The 27,259-nt window shown below is 48.6% G+C and overlaps 1 protein-coding gene across 2 annotated transcripts in view; it reads left to right on the top strand.

Annotated features, from left to right (window-relative positions):
- MYO5B (myosin VB) overlaps positions 1-27,259 on the top strand; it is an 842,958-nt gene that overhangs the window by 260,223 nt on the left and 555,476 nt on the right. For both annotated transcript variants that reach the window (XM_069219220.1, XM_069219218.1), the window contains exon 4: positions 6,199-6,343. In XM_069219220.1, coding sequence (XP_069075321.1) covers positions 6,199-6,343 — 145 coding nt within the window. The remainder of the gene's footprint in view (positions 1-6,198; positions 6,344-27,259) is intronic.

The following is a 27,259-nucleotide window of genomic DNA, read 5'->3' as shown; positions in this document are numbered from 1 at the left end:
GACCATTTGCATTTGCATGCATATACTTTAATTTACATGGAAATGTACCAAGTCTCCCTTACCGTATGCACAAATGTAATGCAGAAGTGCACTGGTACTGTTTAAAGTTCTTTTGGGTTTCCATGGGGACATATCTTCCCCGTACAGGAACATGGCACTTAAGCCCCCACCTATTTTTCGGGGTATTCACCCCCTTGCATCACCTTTTGCACCACCCAGGATGTTCACAGCCTGCCCCCTTTGAGCTGATTCAGGCCAATACTATTTCAGCATCTTTAATGTGTTCAGGATTTATTAACAGCCCTGTGTACATGAACTGCTGCTGGTAAGACACTATTTTTAAAATTGAATTGTGTTGTAGTTTTCAAGGGCTGTGCAGAGTCCATTCTTCTTCTATGTAATGCAAGTTAAAAATGTGGCTGGGGTTGTGTTCTTCACAAAGCACAGGTGTTGAAGAGGTGGACACTGTTACCAGATTCAAATTATTTGCATAGGTTTCCTTAAGGCATGTGAACTTCGAGTAATGTGTTCTTTCTCGGGCTAAGGTGCGATTGTGGATTTGCGCTGGTTTGCGTTTGTGTCCTTATTATCCTTGCCGTCTCCCACTGTCGTACATTGAGCTTGGTTGAGAAGTCTGGTAGATTCATCTTTCACCATGTCCCAGCTTGTCTCCTGTGGTCTGAAGACCCCTACTAGTTGTTATGGTTGCAGATTGATGGAGATTCTGAGATAAGAGGAGCCAGTTCCCCTTCTCTTTCTTGCCTGTTACCTGTCCAGGGGACAGAAGAACTGCTGGTTGTGTTTAGGGGATTGGTAGTTGCATTTATTCCCAATCATCGTTCGTCTATAAAGATGGGGGGAGCTTGGAAAACAAATTGAGATACCCTGAGAGGCTTTCTACAAGAGAATCTAACACTGCAGAAAAGTAGAGCCACATCTTCTAAGTCATAACAGTAACCAGTGGCGTAGCGACACTTGAGGGGGGCCCTCCCATCCCTCCTGAACACATTCAGGAGCTTTCAGGCAGCCAGGGGCCTGCACCCTGTGCACAGGGCCGGCTGTGCTGAGGGGGCCCCCTGGAGCTCGGGTGCCCCCCGCACTGCAGAGGTTGCGGGGGCTAATGTTACGCCACTGACAGTAACCCCCATGCGCTTCTGCTGCAGCACTAGTGTCCTTCCCCAGACTGTCCTAATAAACCGTCCAGGGAAAGCTGTGAAACTACTGCAAAGACACACCGCTTAAAGAGGAACGGATGCCTTGATCAAATAGAGCTGTCACGACTGACTGCGCTTCAGGCGTGTGCCTGGGTAGAAGGCTTTTGCCTTGCTGGTGTTTGTTGTTTTGCACAGAATGAAGCATTATTGAGTTATCTGCTATCCGGTTAAGAGACCGAAGAACTATACCGGATTCTTGCAGGGAAAATTGTTTTTTCATGTATTAGTCATTGAGGCGAAGCAGCTCTTGCATTGTGTGATTTATCCACCAGTAGGACCATCTATGACTAACCGTGGCTGGGCAGCCTTTCCCTGTGAATAAGAGTTGTGGATGGATTAAAATAGATCCACCTCTCACCGGTGCGTGTGTGTTTTGGGAAAAAAAAGAAAAAGATACCTGTCAGGTTCTAAGTCTTCCTTACTAGATATGGAGTAAGGAAAGGCAGCAGAAAAGCTCTGCGTTGCCTTACTCTGTGTGAAGGAGGTGGTCCACGCAACACTCATGGATTTTGATGCTGCCCCAGATTTACAAAGTCATGTAAACCTAGGGCAGTGGCAAAACTTTACGCCTCCCCAGAGCAACCCTAACAAGGAGAAATGTTTTAATTTCTCCTTGTTTTTTCTGCAGCACCCATAGAACCAGGACGATGCCTCCATGGATTGTTTTTGTGCAAGAAGGTGTCCCTTCCTGCACAAAAACAAATCTGCCAGAACAAGGGTGACTGCGTTGGCCCTGGGCACCAAAGTGTGCACTGGCGTTGGCTTAAAGGACATGAATGCACTGTTTCTCGTAGATAAGGTGCATTCCTGCCCTCTCAACTTGGCGTAGGGCAGCACAGCAAAACGAATACCCTACGCCACATCTTTGTAAATGAGGCATTTAGTGTACGAAAGTGTGAGGGAACCCTTCACGAAGAAGGTCATTGGAATTCTAACCAAGGATTAACCCCCTTCACTTTTAAAGGTCACCAGCTGTCACTGAAATGAACCCAAAATCTGGCAAAACTTTGGTGGGAGTTGGATAACAGAATTAAGTATTGCAGACAGCAAATGGCCCAAACACACTCAGTTATAGTGTGTAGTGTGGAATCACTACCATTCCGATGGGTTGATGCATTCTTTTACATAAAAGCAATGTCCAGGCCATTGTTGTTCTTAGAGATGAGGGTGTACAAGCCGGACTTCAGCTGCTTGATCTCTCAGTTTCTTTTGACACATTAGATCATGTCATCTCTATTGGCCGTCTCAGCACAGGTGGCTTAGCAGGCCTCGCAATGGAATGGTTACAGTCTTTCTGTTGTGTATACTTTCCGACCGTAACAACAAGAGAACGGAAATGGTAAGTAACTTCTTTATTCTTTAAGTTGATTGTAGCTCACAAGTATAATTCCAAAGTAAAAAGCCCCGGCCGCATACAGAGCCGCCGTCCCTTGTTCCGTCTCCTCCATCCAACCGTCACCGAATCTCTCCCCACTTCCTCTCCCACATTCGCCCTCAACATTCTCCTTTCACCGGCTCGCGCTATCAGCGCGAGCCATTACACATCTACTATTCACTGGCTTGCGCTATCAGCGCGAGCCATTACAATCACGATACAACACTTTCCTGAGAAATGATCCCAGACTGTGTCTTCCAACTTTTTATTCTTCTGAACTTCCTGGGACCTGCAGGGTGCTGCAGAGGTCCATAGCCATCTGGTTTAATCTGTATTGTTATTACCTGGGTGCATTCTTACGTAGATAAGGCACTCTCCTATGCTGAAGACATCCAGATTCACTGAGATTTGACCGTCTGCAGGCCAGTTCATTCAGGCAGTTGGGAAGTGTCTTTCACCCTTTCATAATGGAAGAGCAACACATTTCCTAAAAATTAAGGGTGGCAAAGACCGAGATACGGATTAGTGGGGGTGCCATATCTTGTTGGTCAAAAAAGCTTAGCCCAGGGCTCCTGGGCATTTTGACCGCCTTGGTACCCGAGGCGAGAAACCTGGTCGTCATTTTTGACAAAGATCTTTCCTTTGGCATTCAGGTTTAAAAACGGTGGTTTGTTTGCTTTCTACAGCTTTGATTCTTAAACGGAGATGGTTTTTATCCCTTCTGAAAAGCAAACTATGTCCATTGGTTTGAATGCTTTAGAAGACAGACCCAGATTTCTTTATCTCTAATTTGCAAAGCGTACATAAAATGTCTGTGAAACCTCCTATGGGCTGTACAAGTCTCATCACATTTCAACAGACAGATAGTACATCGCACCTTCTCAAGAGCTGGTCCAGTCTTTCTGTCCAACATACTCATTCCCACACATCAAGTGAGGTTTCTTCTCACAGTTTCTCTCTTGAAGCACGCACATTGTGGCGGAAGACCTTTTCATACTCTAAGTCTGCAACAATGGCGTGGTGTCGCGTTTGACACCCGGTGCATTGTGCATCATCAACAGTTTTGTATGAACTTTGAAAACCCCTCCCTTTTTGTTAGTCTTTCTTCTAGTTCCATTGTTTCCCATCTCACTCCTGGCACAATGCTGCCTGCAAGGGAAGGTTGTCCCTGTAAATAAAATAAAAAAATGAATAGCGCAGCATCGTGCCGGCTTCAATGTTTTTGCCTTAGCAGCGCCCAGAGGTTGCACTTTGTAAGGATGTACTCGAGTACTGCTACAGTACATTTCACCTTATGGGACCACCACTACCCCAAAAAGGTAATTAACTAATTATCAGTTTGACTATCTGAACAGTGACTGTGGCACCATGAGTTGCCTCTAAGGAAGGAGCATTGAACAAGTTACATTTGTGGTACCTGAAACCTTAGCTAGTTACTATGGGCCAGATGTAGAAAGGGTTTTACCCATTCTGTGTCTATGGGAAAATGTGTTCGTACATATGGCCCTATATTTCTAGCTGTGTCTGGTTCATGAGAATGGAATAAAAGATGAGATCACCTGATCAGAAATATCTGGGGCAGAAAGTCTTCAATGATTTTACCACCTTGGGTGACATCACTGTGCGCTGAAATTGCTGTACTTGTGTGTACTTAGAATTGCCTGCTAGGGTGCCTTATAGTTTGTAATAGGAGGATAATATGCAAGAATCTGACCCCTTCCTTCGTACTGTGTGCTAAGGGCAGCCCTTCTTTCCCTTGACTACCAGAGACTCTCATGTGGTTAAGGCTGCAATTCTTAGCAATTGTCCAAGAGCCTGATTGGGAGTGCCCAGGTGAATGCGAGAACTATTGCCTACTTAGAAATCTGATACCGAGGAGTTTGGATTTTATTGAGTATGATATTTATTGGCTATTTTTGTCTTGAAAATGGGGCATAACATGCAGAATTTTTTGTTTACTGCACCAAAATCTTCATGTAATGGTAATTACCAAACATTTTTCACCCTGTCAGTTCGAAAACATGTGTGAGCTTTTTTGCACAAGGTGCAATATCCCAGATGCGATAAACATCAGAACACTTATAATAGTGATTCATGCTCAGACGGGTTTGCACATGGATTGCATTTTGACAGGGCACTCATAATCAGGACCTTCGAGTATGCATACTGTTGTTTCTCGTCTATGCAAATAGCACAAACAATTTAATCTATAAAACATTCGGGCCGTATTATATAACATTTGGGGCCGTATTACAGAAGTGCCCTGGGAGCACAACCGGTATTTGCACCTGCTTTGTGCACCCTCAGGACACTTTGGTATTCCAGAAGGGGCCGCAAACGCTTGAGCAGCCCCTTCTGTAATACACATAGCGCTGGTGCACATGTAGCGCTAGCGTTATCATTAGAGGACGTTCCCTTGTATGCACGGGGGTGTGGCCCCATGCTAATGAGGTTATCCCTTTGCCTCTGCACCCTTTATTACCGATGGTGGTGCAGAGGCAAACATGCCTTTAGGAGGTGCACTGAAAATGCACCACAAAACAGCACTCCGGAGGGATGAAAGGGGGTCCCATGGATCCCTTGCAGGCGGGTGCAGTGAGTCACTGCACCCGCCTGCAAGGGGATCCCTAATACCTCTTAAAAGTGCAGGCATGTTGCCGCCTGCAGACAGAAACGTGGAGCAGCTTTTAAACAGTTGCTCCGTATTTCTGTTGAATGTGCTGCCAGTTCGTAGCTGCCCTCAGGGCCGTGCATTCAGCATAATAAGGCGACCTTCCCTGTTTTCACCCAGCGCATCCGCTTAAAGATACGCCGTGGCGCAAACATGAAAAGTGCACCCTATCTGTAATAGGGCCCCTGGTTCGAATGAAGTGCAAGTGGCTGGAGAATGTTTATGTGCTTTGGAATAGCTGCTGGTTCATACCATATAAGGTACATTTAATTTCTACATCTTTGTCTCTAATGTTACCGCTAGACTCAGCTTCATAATCACCTTTAAGCCTAACCCTTACCCTTCCCCAGCCCTGCATTGAGATGCGTCAGCTCAGGGGAGGGCCCTGTATTGGAATTGTAGGCTTCACACTGTAGGGGCAGTAGAGAGACAGACTTTGTGCTGAGGGAACACTGTGACCAGCTGCTAACTTCTCAAACTCTTTGTGATTCAGGACTTATGATTGCGACCTTAATCTTAACTCTGCCTGAAATGAACCTGAACCCTAAGCTTCCTCTTTATAGGGGCAACCCCTTATACAGAAGAAGGCATCCTGAGCCCTGCATCACTGACACTCATCAGCAAGAAGCATTCTACAATGTTTTTTGATGATATCAGTTTAGGTTTGGGGATCTATTGTGACATCACTGACCAGTGGGCCCCTTTCACCTTCATTGTAACACTGTCCATACATTCTCGCCCCTCCCTTTTTCCTAACCCTGTCTCCTTTCTTATCTTTCAACCTGTTTTCCTCATTTTAAACAGTGTGGTTTGCACCTAATGTATTTTGCAGCACTGATCTGAAACAGTTGCTGATTTCTACTAATTGTTCATCACATGAGTGAAGGACCTTTTGTTACTCAGATCGCGTCGGATACTAACTGGTGTTTTTTGTTTAGGTATTGTGCTTGTTGCCATAAATCCGTACGAACAATTGCCAATCTATGGAGAAGATGTCATCTACGCGTACATGGGCCAAAACATGGGTGACATGGATCCCCACATCTTCGCGGTGGCAGAAGAAGCCTACAAGCAGATGGCCAGGTGACAATAGCCATTTACAACAGAATTTTACTGTTTACCCTTGCGATTTCCAAGTGCTTCTTTGCAATGATTTGTAAATTTAAGAAGTTTGATGACAGAGTAAGGATTTGTAAAATTTAAAGGAGGACATGGGGTCTGGCACCTGATTCCTGACTTTAGACCCAGAAGACCAAGGTCCAATAAAATTAATTAGTATTAGTGCTTTGCAACAATAAACACCTTGCAAACGTATCTATCTACCCAAATGTCGGCTAGCGCCTAATACCACAATTGAGCACTTTCTCCAAATGTTGCTGGTAATGGACGTAAAATAGTATTTTGTAGGTTGGACGTGAGTTTGACTGGGTTTGGTCATTGTTACCAGGTCGAATGTTGGTCAATAGATGTTTTGCCATGGTCTTTATTTTGAAGGTTAAATTTCTGGGTGTTGATTTTACTAACCTTTGGGGATGTTAAGAGTTTGGCTGAAGGGGGAATGGCTGGTGGCCAAGATGGTGGCCTCAATCATATAGGTTCCATGTCAGCCTTCTGCACTATCCGGTATGATTCCACACCCCCTGTGCTGGTCCGAAGTTGGGACAGCCCTGTGGGCACCTCGTCTCCCCTAGGCAGGGAATCCATCGCAGGCCTCTCCAGATGGCTGAAGGCAGGAGTCAGCCCAACATGGTTTGCGGTGAGCCCTCGCCAGGTGACGGGCAGCACGCCCACCGGAGTCCGGCGATCGGTGGCAGCAGAGAGGTGGCACATCAAGGATGAGCCAGTGGGCCCCGTGGGTTGGCGGGCCCCCCCACAGAGGAGCAGAGACAAATTGCTGCCCGGCTACGGAGATGGGGTCCGTGTGGGCTGAGGGAGCATGTCCCCCCCGGTCACTGCATTTCTCCCAACCCTTCCCCCTTCATACGAAGCACCATGAGGGGCAAGGCGGCTCGGGGACCTGGCACCGACGCCTGAGGCTGGGTCCCCCAACACTAAGCGAGTGGAAGAGAGCAAGCCTCTGCGACACAATGAGATGACCCCTGGCATTGAATGGTCAGACCTACAACTCGGGGCAACAGGCCTACTTGCTGCATCCAGCAGCGAGGTGCCCGGTCCCTCCTGGCAACAGCTGCCGCGATGTTAAAAACACAACAAATGGTGGCACAGATCTGCAGACACCGCGCCTTTTTGCTATAAGCACCTGCAATGGGTCTCCCCAGACTGCAAGGGTAGAAGACACCGTGAGAACTGCTGAGACCGGATAGGAGTTTGTCTCTCCCTCGGGTTTCAAGTCTACGCTTGGGGAGTGTGTGTTTCTTTTCTCTTCCTAACTGGTAATTGGGCTGGGGACCACCAGTGGCCTGCCCCCTACCTACTGTTTATTTTGTTTAGGTGTTATGACTTAATGCATGGTAGGGCGGTTGGATGCTTCATGGGGGGAAGTGTCGGGTAAGGGCTGAGAAGGGGACAGGATTTCCACCTGTTGCAGACTATTGGGAATGTTACTGTTTGATTTCTTCTTACTTTATTGACCTAGAAGCACATTTGCCTATGAGCCTTACACTAAACCCTCTCAGGCGCCCTGTCACATCTCACCTGCCACAATGGGTAGCCCCAAGACTATGGCCCCGGTGGGGGAACACATCATACTTAGCTGGAATGGGAATGGCCTCAATGATAAGATTAAGTGAGGGCAGTGCTGGCGTGTGCCAAGCAGCACCACCCAGCAGTGCTCCTGTTCAATGAAACACATCTCCTGGCCACCAACTGTTTGTTTCTGAGGTGCCACGGCTACATCAGTGTTTACAACACAGGTTACACAAGGGGCTCCAGGTGAGTGGCGGTCCTCCTCCATTAGTAGTCCACACTGTGCAGGCTGACCCCTTGGGGAGGTTTCTGATCATACATGGGACACTAAAGGGACAACCATGGATGCTGGGTAGTGTCTACGCGTCCCCTAAGCTGCTTCACCGTACATTAGAGGCAGTCGCACCCCACCTGACGGAGGCTGTTTCCGGGTTTACACAGCTGGGGTGCGACTTCAACGCAGTAATGGACCCCGGGTGAGACACAACTTCTGGTTTCAGGGTAACTCGCTCTGCATACCTTAGGGACTGGATGGTTGCACTGGGACTAGTAGAAACGCGAGGGTGGCAACACCTCACTAATGACAATACACTTTCTACTCCTTTCCCCACAATGCCTCCTCCCACCTAGACTACTTCCTTCGTCCTTTTTCTGAAGTTGGTTATGTTCCACGTACACAGATTCTGGCCAGGGGGCTATCGGATCATCCCCAATACTACTGGCTGTGTGAAGGCACCGGGGGGTTGAACGGGTAGTGGGCAGACTGAACGCCTGGTGCCTCTTGGATGGCAACTTTGAGGAGTACATCCAGGGTATGATAGTCGATTACTTTGAAGAGAATAAAGGCACACTTTCCTCCCCTGCAATCCTGTGGGAGGCCTTCAAAATAATCCTCCAGGGGCAAGGCCTTCACAATTATTGGCTGGAAGGCAACATTGAGGCGCTAGAGCGAACTGCCGCTGCCACTCTGTCGCCCGCGGCGCTGAGGGACCTGATACAGGCTTGCCTATCCCTAGGACAAAAAATGCTACATTCGGCTTCACTGAGCTGGCGCCACTCTCAAGGCTGGGTGTACAAGTCAGGAGATAAAGCAAACAAGCTATTATATTGGCTAATGATGGCCTTGCCCCCATACACACGCCTAGTCACAGAGCTGCGGTCCGCGCAGGGCGAGGTGCTGAGGGAAGCCAATCTTCTGGAGAGCGAGTTCGCCTCTCACTTCCAAACTCCACGCCTTCCGCGAGCCAGGGGCCCTTGCCTATCTGCACGCTGAGTGTGGAGGACCACTCTCCGCAGTGGAGATCCAGCAGCCTATTTCATCTATGCCCCCAGGGAAGGTTCCAGGCCCGAACAGATTCCCACTAGAGCTTTATAAAAAAATACTTCTCCCTTTCGACTCCCCATTTGCTAGCGCTATACGAAGATGCCTATGAAAGGAAGGACCTCTTGCAGGACCTCTGCAAGGCAACAATTGCAGTGATTTTTGTAAACCGGGTAAGCCCCCATATGAGAGTAGCTTCTAGCACCCCATCTCTCTCATTACTTTGGAGGTGAAAATCCTAGCCAATGATCTCGCTACACTGGCCACGGTAATACGGTCTGTCGTCCACCCTGACCAAAATGGCTTCATGTCGGGGAGGAGAACCAGGCACTGCCTTCGGTGGCTCCAGCTGGCATTGGCTTGCCTGGACAAACTTCAGGTCGACACGGAACTGCTCTTAGTTGATGTAGAACGAGCGTTTGACTCTGTACACTGCCCATTTCTGCAGGCAGCTTTGGAAAAGATGAGATTTGGACCGTGTTTTAGAAACTGGGTATCTCCCCTCTCCTCGGATCTACAAAACCAGGTCCAAGTGAATGGAGCCCTGTCACATGAATTCACTATTGAGTGTGGTATGAGGCAGGAATGTCTCTTCCCCACCCCTGCTCTTTGCCCTGGTTGTAGAGCCTTTGGCAGAGCTTAGCCGCATGGACGCCATGCTCTATGACTTTACGTGGTGGAAGAGAACAGTGGACCTTATCTCCCTTTACACCGATGATATGCTCCTCTTCCTGCAGCAGCCCAGTGAGACCCTCCCACAGTTGATGGAAGTACTCACGATCTATGGAGGTGCCTTGGGTATCGGGGTCAATTGGGGGAAATCGGTCCTGGTGCCCCTATGAGGTGCATGACTCGAGGGGGCAGTCGGCTTGCAAGTGAAGGTGACAGCTTTTAGTATCTGGGTATGAAGGTGGTCCCCAGGGAGTGACAATATTGGGAACGCAGTATTGCTGCACTGTTGGCCAGAACCCGGCAAGGCATGAAGGAGTGGTCGAAACTGCAGTCTCGACTGCAAGCAGGGGTGCCCTCTTAAAGATGGTGGCCCTTCCCAGTTTTTTGTACATCCTGCAACACTACCCCTACCTACTCCAACCCGCCTTCTTTGCGGACCTGGAGTCCCAGATGTCCAGTTTCCTGGGGCAGGGAAGAACCCCAGAGTTTTCTTCGTGAAATGCCGATCCTCCCCATTCGAGGTGGGACTGGGCTGAGCAAACCTAAAGCAATATTACTTGGCATCTCAACTAGTCAATGTCAATGGCTGGTTTCATGCTGACAGGGACGTCCCAGCACATAAATTGGAGCTAGAGTTGCTATGCCTATATGGGCTACGTTCACTGCTGTATAGCAGATCACCCCACCCCCCACTCACTGCCACCAGTTGGCCGAATCCCATTCAGTGCTGGTACCTGGACCTGTGAGACATAAAATAGTGTGGCACACTCACTGGGGCACCCCCCGTATGGCACAGGGCCGGGCTCTCTGAATCGGCCGGACTGGCCAGCTTTGGCACCTGGAACATTAACAGTATCTCCACGCTGGGGGACATTTGGGCAGGTGGACATATGAAATCATTCCAGGAGCTCATGGCTGAGTTTGGCCTTCACTCATCCCAGTTTTATAAATACCTCTAATTACGCCAAGCCGTTAACATATACAAATCGCTTTTAGCCACCCTCCCTGAATACAGCCCTCACGGTTGCAAACTGGTCACTGATGCACTGGGTTGGGGTGGAATCTCACGTTTATACAGAACTCTGGTGGCTAACTCCCCAGACCACTTACTTACCCTCAAGGCCAGATGGGAGGAGGACGTGGGTGCTCTGTATGATGACGAGTGGACAAACCCAAAGATGGTCCCCACGTGAGCTTGCAATCTCCATGCTCCTGTGATTGATCCAATTCAAACCTTTCCATCGGATTTACTATTCCCCTGAGACGCTCTGGCGGATGGGATGCGCTCCCCCTGTTCTGCCATCACTCCCCAGGATCTGTGTATCATGTGTTGTGGGAGGGTCCGGTGGTGCGGACGTACTGGTTGAGGATTACTGACAGGATTGAGTGGGTGATTGGCCGCAGGTTGGAACTGGACCCTAAAGTGATGTTATTGGGGGTCATGGATAGCTTGGGGGAGACCCGTACCACACACACCCTTCTAGCCATGGCATACCCAATAGCCAAGAGGGACCTGGCCCGTCACTGGAGGGATGAATCCGTTCCATGTTTTCAGAAGTGGGCAAGGACCAAGGTCTACTGTGTGTCAATGGAGAAACTCAATTACAAAGTTCTTGGGGTCCCCCATAGGCACGAGCACGAACAGTGTTGATATTCTTGACTGAATGCCACTGAGAAATACCAGGAAGGCCCCCTGCCCCTGGGTTGCAATGGACATCATATACCCCCTTGTTCCCTTATTTCTCTGACTCACCCACAAGTCATCCAGCCTCACTATGGAAGTAATTTGATGCTGCCTGTTTTGAATGATGTCAATGCACCACTGTATGTTTCATATTTATGGACATGGGTGTTGTTACAGGGCAACTGGGGATACAGGCGCAACTGCATTGTTGGTCTTTGTTATTTAGTTTATGTATCTAATGGAAGAAAAATCAATAAGATGTATTTATTTATTTATTTTTTAAGAGTTTGGCAGAAGGGAAAGCTGCCATATGTTCGCAGGTAACCAGCATCCTTCAAATTCTAAGAATCCCCTCTGTTTCTAAACTCTCTATTTGCGCATGGGACCAATTTATTGCATGCTTATCTGCAGACAAAGCTTGCTCAGTAAATTCTTCATTCTTAGCAGTGCAAAGTTTACAACTTCCGGAAGTCCAGCCTGTGCTCAGAACGTTTAGCATCCTTCACGTAGCACAACCTAAGGCTACTTTACCAGACCCTTCTCCCCTCGGGGGTCGCCATAAGTACCTGGTTCCATGTCAAGCTGTAGACCACAAAAATCCATGGCGACTTTCTCAGAGGAGGGGGAGACACAGATGTTGTGGCCTACTTATCTACGGTAGATTTCACAGTGCGCGCGCGTGGTTGGGTGTCAGACACCTGGCACTGCTGAGACCGGATAACCGGTGGGGCTTGTTTTGTCTGCAGATTAGAACCCAACACTAGAGTTATTACAGGCACAGCCTAAGGGTCAATGCCTCTTTTAATCCAACAGCTTGTAAATTTACTTCAACTGTAGGAGTATATCTACAGGAGTACATTCGCCATATTTTTTGTGAATATGGTGTCCTCTGCAAGTGTAAGAAAACGTGATTTCCACAACTGAATAGAAAATTCGTATCGTAGAATCAGGATTTCATTGCAAAATCCTCTTACTCCTGTGGGAAGTTGTCAGTAGTTGGTGCAATATTAAGCAGGAGTACGTCGGTGTTAGTGGAGATAAAAAGGGAAGTAGAAGGGGGTTCTGTGATCGCGGAAAGCATGAGAAGAACTACAAATGTAGATAGATGCGTTCCATTTTCGTTCATAGAAACATATTGAAAAGTACTCCTACAAAAACATGAGAAATTGTGTTTCTAGTGTGGGAACAGCAAAGGCAACATATTTCTTGACGGCCAAAAACATAATCCTCGTGGACAATTTTTTTTAAAAGTGCAAATGCACTTTAAAACTAGGGACAGGGTAGCTGAGTGATCACCGACTGGCTCAGTGCAGGGAACACATCTCCAGGACTAGTAACTTTAAAAACATAAAGTATCGACTTAAGTTAACTACCCAACAAGTAGTGAAGTGAATCTCTGAGAAGCATAGACTTCGGGGGCTCCCAGATTTACTCCTGTGAGTCGGAGCAGCTGTGTCTACAGCACAGGGCCGTTCTCACAAGCTGGGGGTGTCTGTGCGTGGTTCTGTCTCACCTGTAGCACCGAAATGAGTAAGTGCCACCTCGACACAAGGCTTTGTGGCCGGACAGCTTGAGAACGGTTTTAAGGTTGCACCTCTGCAGACACCATCGAAGCAGAAAGCTCGGAGGGTAATAATTGAAACGGAACTTTACATCAGATGTTGAAAGCATTGGAAGTGATCACAGGTGTGCAGCGAGCATCATTTGGTTGCGTTTATTTTACCCTTTAAGACCTTATGCGCCCCTTTTAAGCAGCTCTTCCAAGCGTCACTTCCGTTCCACCCTTGGCACATGCCGTTCCGCTGTCCCCCCTCGCCCCCCCGTGGGAATGGACTTATAGTGGACACGCGGACCCCAGCGGGCCGCCACCGGTTGGTGCTGGGGTGCGGGAGGAGACGACACACCCCTCAGGATGTGCATAGGAAAAATCAGCAATGCAGGTCACAGTGCAGGACACAAACAGGACACACTGCAGGGCACAATGCAAGACACAGTGCATGACACATACAGGACACAGTGCAGGTCACACAAACAGGGCACGGCGCAGGACACACACAGAACGCAATGCAGGGCACACACTGGGCACAGTGCAGGACACATACAGGACGCAGTGCAGGACACAATGCAGGACACACAAACAGGGCATAGTGCAGGACACATGCAGGACACACAAACAGGGCATAGTGCAGGACACATGCAGGACACTCTGCAGGACACACAAACAGGGCACAGTGCAGGACACATACAGGACGCAGTGCAGGACACAATGCAGGTCACACAAAAAGGGCACGGTGCAGGACACACACAGAACGCAATGCAGGGCACAGTGCATGACACACACAGAACGCAATGCAGAGCACACACTGGGCACAGTGCAGGACACATACAGGACGCAGTGCAGGACACAATGCAGGACACACAAACAGGGCATAGTGCAGGACACATGCAGGACACAATGCAGGACACACAAACAGGGCATAGTGCAGGACACATGCAGGACACACTGCAGGACACACAAACAGGGCACAGTGCAGGACACATACAGGACGCAGTGCAGGACACACACACAGGGCACAGTGCAGGACACAAACAGGACGCAGTGCAGGACACAATGCAGGACACACAAACAGGGCATAGTGCAGGACACATGCAGGACACACTGCAGGACACACAAACAGGGCACAGTGCAGGGCACATACAGGACGCAGTGCAGGACACAGACAGGGTACAGTGCACAACTCAATGCAGGACCCACTGTAGGATACAAACAAGACAGTACACGACACAATGCAGGACACATAGAAGATACTGTTCAGGACACAATGCAGGACACATAGAAGATACAGTTCAGGACACAATGCAGGTCACACAAACAGGACACAGTGGAGAACACACAACCAGGACACAGTGCAGCACAACCGGGACACAGTGCAGGACACAATGCAGGCCACACAATCGGGACAGTGCACAGCACAATGCAGGACACACAAACAGAACACAAGGCAGAACACAATACAGTACAAAGTGCAGGACACAGTGCTGGGCACAAACAGGACACCTTGCAGGACAAAGTACATGACACAAACAGGACGCAGTGCACGGCACAGTGCAGGACACAAAACAGGTCACAGTGCAGGATACAAACAGGATACAATGCAGGACACACAACAAGGACACAGTGTAGGATATTAACAGGACACAGTGCAAGACACAGGGTAGGACACAGACAAGAGAGTGCAGGGCGCTAACAGGACACAATGCAGGACACAAGCACTGCACAATGTAGAACGCAAATAGCGCACAGCGCAGGACACAAATGGGAGACAATGCAAGACACAGGGCAGCACACAAACAAGACAGAGCAGGACTCTAATAGGAGACAATACAGGACACAAACAAGACAGAGCGCATGCAGCACACAAGGCAGGACGCAAGCAGGACACAAGGCAGGACGCAAGCAGGACACAATGCAGGACGCAAGCAGGACACAATGCAGGACGCAATCAGGACACAATGCAGGACGCAAGCAGGACACACCAACAGGACAGAGCGCTTGCAGGATACAAACAGGACACAATGCAGGACACAAACAGGACACAATGCAGGACACAAACAGGACACACAAACAGGACAGAGTGCATGCAGGATGCAAACAGGACACAAACAGGACACACAAACAGGACAGAGTGCATGCAGGATGAAAACAGGACACAATGCAGGACACAAACAGGACCGACAAACAGGACAGAGTGCATGCAGGACGCAAGCAGGACACAAGGCAGGACGCAAGCAGGTCACAATGCAGGATGCAAGCAGGACACAATGCAGGACACAAACAGGACACACCAATAGGACAGAGCGCTTGCAGGATACAAACAGGACACAAACAGGACACAATGCAGGACACAAACAGGACCGACAAACAGGACAGAGTGCATGCAGGACGCAAACAGGACGCAATGCAGGACACAAACAGGACACCAACAAGGCACTGTACGGGAAACTAACTGGGCGCCGTGCAGGACCCAAAGAAACCTCTAGTCTGCAAAATGAACCCAAGAATGTTACCTCTGGATTCCTCTGGACCTGTGCTCTGCAGTAATGCAGTGCTCAGTAAATAAATAATGCTTCATTAAAATCAATTGTGGTAATAAACTTGGTTTGTGAACTGGATTTAGAAACGGTAGGTTACCTTTTGGGTATTTTAGCGCTCTGAGGTTTTTGACTGAGTCACTGATATATGAAAAGAGGAAGCCAGAGTGCAACCACATGAGGATGGAACTCTGTCGATATTCTTCATATACGATTTATGAGCAGAAGTTTAAAAACACTGCTGTAGCGCCTCGTTGTTCGGTCCGATTCATCAACAATGAAAGGCATTTACGCAGCGCCCCTTCTGCCTACGATAGCATGGAGTTTGCCCCTTTTCTGCACTCACAGAATCTTTAGAAGTTCGACTTGGAAATGTACGCATGCCTTGGATTTTTAAGCACATTTTTGCTTTCCTCTGGATTACCCCCTCCCCTCGGAACAATCAGATTTATTCAGATAGGAAATCTGCAAACCAGGGTGATTTTTCACGGTTGGAGGGTTGAAAATACCACAAATTCTAATGTTGTGTAATTGCCCCCTAAATGTTTTGTAAATGAGGTTGTTAGTGGTTTGGATTGCTTTTCACTTTTTCACACACTTTAATATGCACGACAGAATTTCTAAATATGTACTGAAATATATAAAAACCTATAGTAAAAACGAAATTATAAGTATTGAATCCAGTTCGATGCTTTGCTTTGACTAGCAATCATTCCGTTCTGATCCAATAATGTAGGGGTACCAAAGGGAGCCCAGTATTGATCACAACTGTGATCTGCCCATGTGCGTTGAAAAATAGTCCCATTTGCAGTTCCACAGATATTGCTTGCATTTGTCTCTGCCTTGAGAAAAGGCCCTTGCGAAGTCCATGCTTTTTTATTTCCTTGCTTTCTCAGCAGCCGATGTAGCGGGGACTCCACTGGCCAACGATGATCAAAGATCCCTCCGCAAATGAACCTGCAGACCGCCCTGGGACCGAGCTAGCTGATTATGTGCTAGGAGTAGAAATATGCAGCAGGGTTAGCACAGTGGACGAAGATCACTAGGGCACTGGTTATGTGAAAGGACTTTATCTATGCGGAGGTATACAAAAGGACCTTGAAAGATGTTTGATTGCTAATCGGAAATCCTCTCGTTACCAGTATACTGTACTTGGCGGGAGAAGGCCCTAGAGGGCGCCATCCAGTGAATGATGTCGCACTAGGTCTCAAAACTCAAGAAAACGTCATCAAACAAAGGACCATTCTGGAACCTTTAGTGTTGGTGATTGTTAGTAATAAAGCAGTGATGTAAGAAAACTTGAGAGGGACCCTCTGCAAAGCACATGGAACACCCCCCCCCCCAAGACTCTTTCAGGAGCTCTCAGGCCATGGTACTGTGCTGAGGAGGCCCCCTGGAGCTCATCACCAACCCCACACCACTGTGATACAGGCCTGGTGAAAGAGAACTGTGTTTTTTCTCTATCCATCAGATGAGCCCTTGTCTGCTGGGATCTGGTGGACGTTACCAGGGGACTGAGCAAGTTGCTTTCAGCTTCTGGTGGGGCATCTATCCATTGTAAGGTTCCTGTTTTAGGTACATGTCTGCCATTGGACTGAGGCTGGTCTGGTGGCTTAGTGGACTATTACATCCACCCCAGAAACCTATATTGGACCTCGGGTCCACAGGTTCAAATCTTGGCGGATCCACTCAGCCTTTTATCCTTCAACTGCAATAAAATGAGTTTCATTGAGTTGTGTAACAATAACATGTATGGCTCGTGTGTGCATTATTTCTGAGAAACATTCAAATGTTGCAATAAACCATGTATTCATATCATCGTATTATTAAATGAGCAGGTAGAAGGTTATTGGGGGGTGGGGATCTACCTTCAGAAAGACAAGTATTCTGTTGGGGAGAATTGACCTGCTTCTCCAAGGATGCTGGTGGGTGGCCTCTGGGGCCTTGAGTTAGCACTTGTGAGCTGTTGGGTGCTAACCTCATACCATAAGCAACCGGTCATATTCCTCTAATGAGTCCACAAGGACGAAACATTAATGTCAGAGGACGTAAAACATTGACTACACGTTACTATTCAAGCAAAGACAAACACTGATGGACCTTTACAATGATGCCAAGCCTGGGAATGGCTGGCACACGCTTGGCAACAGTGTGCAACTCCGGCCTTCTCACAGGAATATTTCCATGTTAATTAAAAAAAGTTGCTGGATTTGGGGTTTACTTTGAAATGTTTGACCCATTTGAATAATCCGCATCTAATTAGGCATGCAGACAGAATGAATTCTGAAGGCCAGGAGTGCTAAAGTTATAAAGGATGCAGAAATTAAATTTTCTATAGAGTGAGGGATCAAAATTAGCTACAGAAGACAGCAGCATCTGCACCAAGAGCAGGTGGGACACAGAAGGTTCTCTCACATCACATTCTGAAAATTACCGGATTGTACATCATCATACGCAGACTAGGCACCCCCTCCCCAAAAGATGTTCGTTTAGTATATTGTCATTATATTTTTGGTTGGTCTATGTATGGTTCACTCAATTGCACCTACCCTGAGACGCTGTTGATTACTGTGATTACCTTTTACATGTTTCTGTAAAGATCTCTTGAGTACCTATGTGCATTTCAGCAGCTTCAGTTATCTATTTTTTTTATTTGTGACATCCTCAGCCATATTTAAAAATGATCGAATGATTCCTGGGAGAACACTGTTTTTGGTGTGTGGTGTATTCATCATTAGTACATGAAGAGTAATGTAATGTGGAATACATATTAAGGAATACATGAATAGACAGCCTAAGGGTCATTTTTATGGGAATTGTGTAGTTGTGATGCAAGATCAAAAGGGTTTATCTGTACCACACACTTGTATCTCATTAAAAGGAGTTTGGTTTCCATGAGATGCTGGACACACTTACAACTCTAGAGTAAATGCCCTATTTTCTGTCCTCTTTTTAATTTGAACAGATTTTTCTGGTGTTAATTTGTCTAAAATGACACACTTTTAACTACGATTAATGTGTCCACGCTTATAACAGGGATGGCTGGGAAACTTTGAAAGTGGTGGGGTGAGCAAAGTGCCCACCGCTTCCACAAAAAACCTCCTTCCAAAGCCCACAATAATAAAAACCTCCCTCCAAAAGCCCAAAATAAACCCCCCTTCCCTCCAAAAGCTGATAGTAAAATACTTCCCTCCAAAAGCCCAAAATCAAACTACACTAACATTTAAAATAAATAAAGTTGAAATATATGGTACTTATTCACTGCTGCATGTCCTCCTTAGTGTTCTGAGACTGCTTTCAGCTGTGGAGCTCCCCTAACCAATCCAGGATCTGTTCTCATGCTATTAACTAGCATGAGAGAAGTGCAGGACTCAGTGGAGTGGTTTGAGCGGATGTTCCTTCATGCCCTGGAGGCCTGTGCTAGCTCTCCACCCAGCTGTCTAAGACAGATTGGGATGAAGAGCTTCAAAGTGCACGTCAGGCTGGCCGTTGAAAGACAGCCGCCCAAACTAACATGCGCACTTTGGAGCATCTGAACCGCCACTGCTCCAGTCCTCCACACTGCCAATCGGCAGCAGAGGACACACCCTGCATGTCTCTTGTCTTGGGGGCACTGCGGCATGGACATTGTTAGAAATTAAAATGACAATGAAATAATTTCATTGATATTTTTTATTTTTTACGCATGGCTTGCAGAGGGCTGGGGGGGTTGCTCCCACACCCTCGTGGAGGAACCGCTGCTGGCTTATACTCATTATGAAAAGACAGATAACTTACTATTATCTACTTTGTGGTAAAATTAGCCATTGGTGCCTTTACAACAGTTTTACATAGAAATGTAGGAGGCGGTGAACAACATTGAGCTATGAATAAGGTAAGCGGTGGGAGAGTAGTCACAGTGAACACTGTGTGAGAAGCAGAAAGTGGGCATGAGGTATGTTTGGCTGTGGAAGGAGGATACTGTTTGGGAGAGTAAGGGAATTGAGTGGACACTCAGTTTGAGGTTGGTGAGGCTGGAAAGGGAAAAGTGTATGGCACGGGGTTAAAAAAGAAAGGTACTGGAAGGGTTGGAAGTGGAATGAAAATTTAGGGGGTCTCTAAATGTGGGATGGACTCTGTAATTAAGGGTGTGGTGAACTCAGTTTCTGTGATTGCCACAGTGTGCCTCCCAACCCATTCTTTGGGTCGTCTCTGAGCTTACTGTTCCAGATATACAACACAACAACTGACGTACACCGAAAACCAACCAGGACTATTGGCTTGTTAATGGTTGTTTAAGATAAATGAGTAACAATTATTTTGCTGTAAAAAATGAATACTAAAGATGTTTCATTTCGGAAATGGTGGGACTGTGGATTAAACATTACTGAGGCTTGGGGAAGGACTAGTGGTCTTCAGAATGTGTCAAATACTCTGTTATGCTCACTTCATGTTTGACATGTAAGCCCTTTTTCTCTTCATATCTCGTTTATGTGCATATGTTACATCTCATCTCTTTCCTCTTCAGCATCCTCTTTTCTCTCTCCTAAGTGCATTTCCTCACATTCCCTTCACTTCACCACCCATCAAAACGCTCAGCACACTCACTCACCTGTAAGCACTGCATTTTCTTTTACCTTTGCCTTGTCAGTATTGACTACTGTGTACTTCCTTGTTGAAAAATTGCCCTTTCTGCAGGCTCACAGAGATTTTTGCCTTCAATGCCCTATTTTCGCTGAACCCGTTTTTCTTGGTATTCAGACTCTGTGCGCTTTTTCCTTGGTAATCAGTGGTAAAGTTCTTGGGCTCTTCCGTTTAAAATACGGGTTAATTGGCATACACCCGGTTGGTACATGTTATTTTCTAATACGTCCTTAGAATATGGTACTACAGGTACCCAGGTCATGTATATTAAATTATTCTACTAGTGGGCTGCAACATTCATTGTGCTACCCACTAAAGTACCTCTGTAAAACATGTCTCAGGCCTGCCACTGTAGCATGTACTTCAGTTTTAAACTGCCATTTCAACCTGGCCTAAACCTTCCTTTTTAGGGTTGAGTCTGAAAGTGCGTGCGCTTGTGCATACGTCTCGTATGCAAGACTCTGCTGTGTTCAGTACAGGGCTTGGAGCCCGCCTGTCGCTCATCATTTATTGGTTTGCATCTCACTCTTCTTTACCACCTCATAATTCTGTCTGGCATCACTTCGTTTTTCTGTGTGGAGCAGGGATCAAGCACTAATTGATGCAACTTAATTAGTGCCCGTCACCTGCTCCCAACATGATTGAGGTACTATTTGTTGTTTTTAACTTCTAGTGCCCTGCAAACAGAAGGCTTGTGATTGGAAAAAACATGCCCAGCAGGCACAAAATTGCAAAGTATTAGTATTTAAAGATTTCTTTTTTTTATTTTGCCAAATCGTCTTTTCTCAGTTTCTTCTCATGCTTTCTTTTGTTTTTTGCTCATTAATACATGTGTTGCAAAATTCGAAGCAATTATAAAGGGCCAATATCCATATTTAGGCAGTTTTTTTGGCACCTCATTCGTTCGCCGATGTATTGAATGGATACCCATGGAGGGCGGTAATATGGTCAAGATCACACAGGGAGATCAAGTGGACATACCAGGGTCGGAATGAAGGCCTCTTAGTTCCAAAGCCAGTAAAGTGGTCACCAGTTGTACTGCATTGTAGTGCTGTAAATAAGTGCTGCCATTAGCTTACTGAACGCTTTTTAATTTATCTACATCAGATGAATGAAACGCACTCCTGTCATCCTGTAATCAGTCGGCTAAAGCGCTGAGCCTCACAGCTGGCGCTCACCCCGCTACCCTTTCTTACCGGCAGATGAAGGGAAGAGGGCAAAGAGGGGTCGATGAGAGCTGGAAAGAATTGTAAACAGTGCTTAGAAGTGTGCACTGCCATAAAAGTTCCCCTGGTTACTGAAGGGGGCTATCTCACTCTTGAAATTGGGGTGTCATAGGCCTGTAGAGCTGAGTTATGTGTACTGTTAAAGTGTGGTGTTGTTCACACTGTATGGGTGACATTGCCCTTGGAGATGTATATTTACGCTATGGGTGTGACAGAGCTGCAACAAAATGGATACTTCCCTGTATTGGGATTGATAGCCTCTTGACACATTGGGCCTCATTTGGACCCCGGCTGTCTTTTCGCAAGACCGCCGAGGTACCGCCGTGCTGAAGACCGCCAGTGCAGGCGGTTTTCCATACAGCGTATTATGACTGCTGGCAGCCCTCCGCCCTTTTCCGGACGGACAGCCGCCAGCAGCCATACTGGCGGTCGGCGGTGAAGTGGAGGCTGCTCCACCTCCACTGCCACGTCATCAGAACACCGGCCACCGAATCACGTCCCAGGATTTGGTGTGGCGGTGTTCTGGTGACGGGAAGCTGGCGGCAGAGCAGCCCCCATGGATCCCGTTCCCTCCCGGAGGATCACCAGAACAGGTAAGGTGATCGTCTGTTAGGGGAGGTGGGTGTGGGGGTGTTGTGTGTTGTGTGCGTGCATGGGGGTGTGCATTTGAGTGTGCAGAGAGGGTGTGTGAGGGGGTGTGTGAGTGCTTGTATGCATGTGGGGGTGTTGTGTGTATGGAAAATGTCTGTGTGTATGTCTGTGTGTATGTGTAGTTGTGTGAGTGTGTGTGTAGGGGTGTGTGTTTGTGTGTGTCAATGTCAGAGGGTGTGGGGAAGGGGGGTCCTACCACCTTTGGGGTGTTGTAGGGGGGTCGTGGGTTTGGGGGAGGACTCTGGGGAGGGGGTGGGGGAGACCCCTATAAGTGCCAGGGAATGAAATTCCTGGCACTGATAGTGCCTACCGCCATGGATTTTGTGGCGGTACAGAACCCCAAGAAATCCATGGCGGTATGCGGGGTCATGATACCGCTGGCCATGTAGTGACGGCCGCCGGGTTGGAGACTGAAGTCTCCAGCCCAGCGGGCGTTAGCACCCTGGCAGTCGGAGTGGAGAAGTGGCGGTTTGGCATGGCGGTCATCGCCATGCTTGTAATTTCATTTTTTTTCCCGCTGGTCTGTTTGCGGTATTACCGCCACTTCTTCACCGACCGCCAGGGTTGTAATGAGGGCCTATATGGTCTGTAACAAATGGGTAGAGAAGTTCACTGGCGCTATAGTGCACACACCATATTTTCAGAGATCATGATAGTGCTGTAGTAGCTAGACTTTGAGGTCTCGCCTCTGGGAACTATTGGTTTTGTCAATGTTTTTCAGCGATACTGTGCAGCACTGCTAAAAAAAAAAAGCCCTGTGACACAGCCTCCTGCATAATTTTGTAGGCACGTGCGCACCAACACGTTTTAGGTCGAGCGCAAGTGCTTTGACCTGTTGTAAGTATAGTGGGCTTTTAACCGTGCCCACCGCAAGCCCATCATGTTCACTCGTTCGTGGGCTTGCCTTTCAAAAATCCTTTATCATCATTGGTAAATGCTTTACGTTTGTCCCTCCTCAGGGCGTTTTTTTACTGCCGTGGACACCAACCCTGTTACAGGGATAATTGCACGATTGCCTATAAGTTTGACTTTGAGCAAATTTCTTTATCTTTTTGTGTCTCTCCTTCACTTTCATGCTCATGGTGGCCATGGCGCTTTGAATATGCTCGCTTATGACAACTGTTTTAGGTTTCATTTTCAATTACTGTGGCAAGAACTGTCCAGTTAAGTAGTTAAGTATTTACAACGCTAATAGCTCTAACGCGAGCAAACGTGAGATCCCTTGCATCGTAAATGCTTGTTAATACTTGAAAGTCACCCTTATGGCTGGCCCTAAATGTTCATATGGCAGAGTGCATTATATTTAAAAGGTAAGTCATGTCTATTTAATGTTTACATGCCCTGGCAGTGGAAACCCTCCAAAACTGTTTTTTGCTGTGGCAATGGTGATCTTCTATAGACTAACACCGATTTACCGTATTATTATAAATAATAATGCCGACATTACGTATGGGAACACATAGGAAAATACTTCTTCCACTCATTTTATTTGTAATTTAACATTTTAAAATACTTTTAAACTTTTTAGGAAATGTTACTTTTAGAAAGTTGACATTTTTCTGCCCAAGTCAAATGTGTCTTTCTTCCAATGTCCAGGGTCTTGTGACTGTAAATGGCTCCCTCAACGGAAAATGTGTATTTGAACCAAACAGTAGACATGGAACCTCAGTGTGGAGGGGAGTGGGTCTTCCTGACAGAATGGCTGTGGAGGGGTGTGCCCCGGCCCTGATTGCACTTCTAAGAATACAGTGGTGGCTAGTGACATTTGAAAGTGGTAGGGCGTAAATGTTTGTGATGAGTGACCTGTCGCAAGCGAGGGAGCCTGAGTGTCATAAGGGGTTCTGGGGGGGGGGGTGTGTTTTCTCCCCGAGAAAATTTTGAAAAGAGAGTGGGCAAATTGTGCATTTTTAAGTAATTTTGAGCACGCAAGAAGGCTAATAAGGCAATTGTGGAAGTGTAGTTATGATAAATAGAGGTATTTAATATGATAACGATGTAGGTAGCTGCTTATTCACTATAACCAAACCACAGAACTTCACAACAGACTTTGGGGGTCATTACAAGAACCGCCGTGCGGCCGCCAATGCGGCTGTACTCCCGCGGTCCCCATTACAACATCCCCGCTGGGCCGGCGGGCGCAAACCTAGTTTACGCCCGCCGGCCCAGCGGGGATGCGGCCGCAACATAGGAGCCGGCGGTGTTGCGGCCGTGCGACGGGTGCAGTAGCACCCGTTGCGCTTTTCACTGTCTGCTATGCAGACAGTGAAAAGCTGCACGGGCCCCAGGACTCCCCTTACCGCCAGCCTCTTCCTGGCGGTACAAACCGCTAGAAACAGGCTGGCGGTAGGGGAGTCATAATCCCCAGGGCAGCGCTGCTTGCAGCGCTGCCCTGGCGGATTATCACCGCCGGGGCTAAAACGGCGGGAAACCGCGGCACTACCGCCACGGTCATAATATGGGTCTCCGTACCACCAGCCTGTTGGCGGTACGGATGCCACTTTAGCCCTGGCGGTCTCAGACCGCCAGGGTCGTAATGACCCCCTTTGAGTTAACACTGCTGAGTACCCCACAGATGATTTACTGTTATATCTTTACAAGTGAAATGTACTGAAGAAATACAAGTTATTGTGATTTGTCAGACTGGACACAATGAGACAACAAGGAATAAACATTGAAAGGCAGTAGGGCGGGCACCCTACAAGGCACTGTGGCCCTCATTCTGACCCTGGCGGTCGGTGATAAAGCGGCGGCCAAGCCGCCAACAGGCCGGCGGTCTAAAATATGCAATTCTGACCCTGGCGGGAACCGCCAACACAGTCCGCCGTATTAACACTCCGCCCGCCACGGCGGTACAAACAAACAGCACGGCGGTTCCCGCCAACAGCCAGGCGGCAGACAATGTACCGCCCACCCTATTACGACCCACCAATCCGCCACCTTTTCCGGGGCGGGAGCACCGCCGATAAGAACACGGCGGAAACAGACTACGAACGGGAAAACGCTCACCTCTACGCACTCCACGCGAGATTCCGGCAGTATGGAGCCAGAGTTACAGGTCATCCCCGCACTCCTATTCCTCCTCATATACCAGGAGCACGCCCGGCGGCGCGGAAGACATCGGTGAGTACTGCACCTACGACACAGGGGAGGGAAAAGATTACCGGCACACACCCACCCACCCACACCCACTACAACACACACATCAATGCATTCCCACAGATCACTGTCACAACCCACAAACCACCCCCCACCGAAATAATGCAAAGACCAAAAGAAGAGATCATAAACGGGCAGATATATTGAAATATGTACACCAGTAATCCCAATAAATAAATAAACTATGTACAAAATATATACAGCTACTAAATGTAGTCCAACCACTGTCCGTGGATCAGAGGGGTCCTGTGCAAAGGGGCAAGGCCCAGTCCCACGACAAGAACTCCACGGAGAGAACACTGCAGGGGCATCAGAAAGAAAATAGGACAGGCACCTCAGGGGGAAGGGAAGGGGGGGCACCTCAGCCACTTGAGTACACGACGCCAGATCCACGAGGGGACTCCATGACCACTGGCCCATCCTGGGGAGAGCAAAGCCACAGTCCATACAGTCCATACAGTGGGTGGCCTGCCCACTGGGCCATCCTGGGGAGAGCAAAGCCACAGTCCAAACAGTCCATACAGTGGGTGGCCTGCCCACTGGGCCATCCTGGGGAGAGCAAAGCCACAGTCCAAACAGTCCATACAGTGGGTGGCCTGCCCACTGGGCCATCCTGGGGAGAGCAAAGCCACAGTCCAAACAGTCCATACAGTGGGTGGCCTGCCCACTGGGCCATCCTGGGGAGAGCAAAGCCACAGTCCAAACAGTCCATACAGTGGGTGGCCTGCCCACTGGGCCATCCTGGGGAGAGCAAAGCCACAGTCCAAACAGTCCATACAGTGGGTGGCCTGCCCACTGGGCCATCCTGGGGAGAGCAAAGCCACAGTCCAAACAGTCCATACAGTGGGTGGCCTGCCCACTGGCCCATCCTGTGGAGAGCAAAGCCACAGTCCATACAGTCCATACAGTGGGTGGCCTGCCCACTGGGCCATCCTGGGGAGAGCAAAGCCACAGTCCAAACAGTCCATACAGTGGGTGGCCTGCCCACTGGGCCATCCTGGGGAGAGCAAAGCCACAGTCCAAACAGTCCATACAGTGGGTGGCCTGCCCACTGGGCCATCCTGGGGAGAGCAAAGCCACAGTCCAAACAGTCCATACAGTGGGTGGCCTGCCCACTGGGCCATCCTGGGGAGAGCAAAGCCACAGTCCAAACAGTCCATACAGTGGGTGGCCTGCCCACTGGGCCATCCTGGGGAGAGCAAAGCCACAGTCCATACAGTCCATACAGTGGGTGGCCTGCCCACTGGGCCATCCTGGGGAGAGCAAAGCCACAGTCCATACAGTCCATAACAGACCCCACTGCCACTGGAGGAGGCAAGTTGGCCAGAGGACATCCTGCAGCCCTTCCCGAGATAGATCCTGCCCTGCCACGTCTGCCAAAGGGCCAGCGGTTCTTGCCTTGAAGGGCCCAGTTCAGCGGTTCCTGAGACGGCGGGGCCCAGCGGAGCGGTGCTTGAGACGGCGGGGCCCAGTTCAGCGCTCCTTGCCTTGAAGGGCCCAGTTCAGCGGTTCTTGAGACGGCGGGGCCCAGCGGAGCGGTGCGTGAGACGGCGGGGCCCAGTTCAGCGGTTCTGGAGACGGCGGGGCCCAGTTCAGCGGTCCTTGCCTTGAAGGGCCCAGTTCAGCGGTTCTTGAGACGGCGGGGCCCAGTTCAGCGCTCCTTGCCTTGAAGGGCCCAGTTCAGCGGTTCTTGAGACGGCGGGGCCCAGCGGAGCGGTGCGTGAGACGGCGGGGCCCAGTTCAGCGCTCCTTGCCTTGAAGGGCCCAGTTCAGCGGTGCTTGAGACGGCGGGGCCCAGTTCAGCGCTCCTTGCCTTGAAGGGCCCAGTTCAGCGGTTCTTGAGACGGCGGGGCCCAGCGGAGCGGTGCTTGAGACGGCGGGGCCCAGTTCAGCGCTCCTTGCCTTGAAGGGCCCAGTTCAGCGGTTCT

This window comes from Pleurodeles waltl, chromosome 1_1 (assembly GCF_031143425.1).
Source record: "Pleurodeles waltl isolate 20211129_DDA chromosome 1_1, aPleWal1.hap1.20221129, whole genome shotgun sequence".
Lineage (NCBI taxonomy): Eukaryota > Metazoa > Chordata > Amphibia > Caudata > Salamandridae > Pleurodeles > Pleurodeles waltl.
The sequence above is the reverse complement of the archived record's forward strand: the minus strand, read 5'-3'. Positions and strand labels throughout refer to the sequence as shown.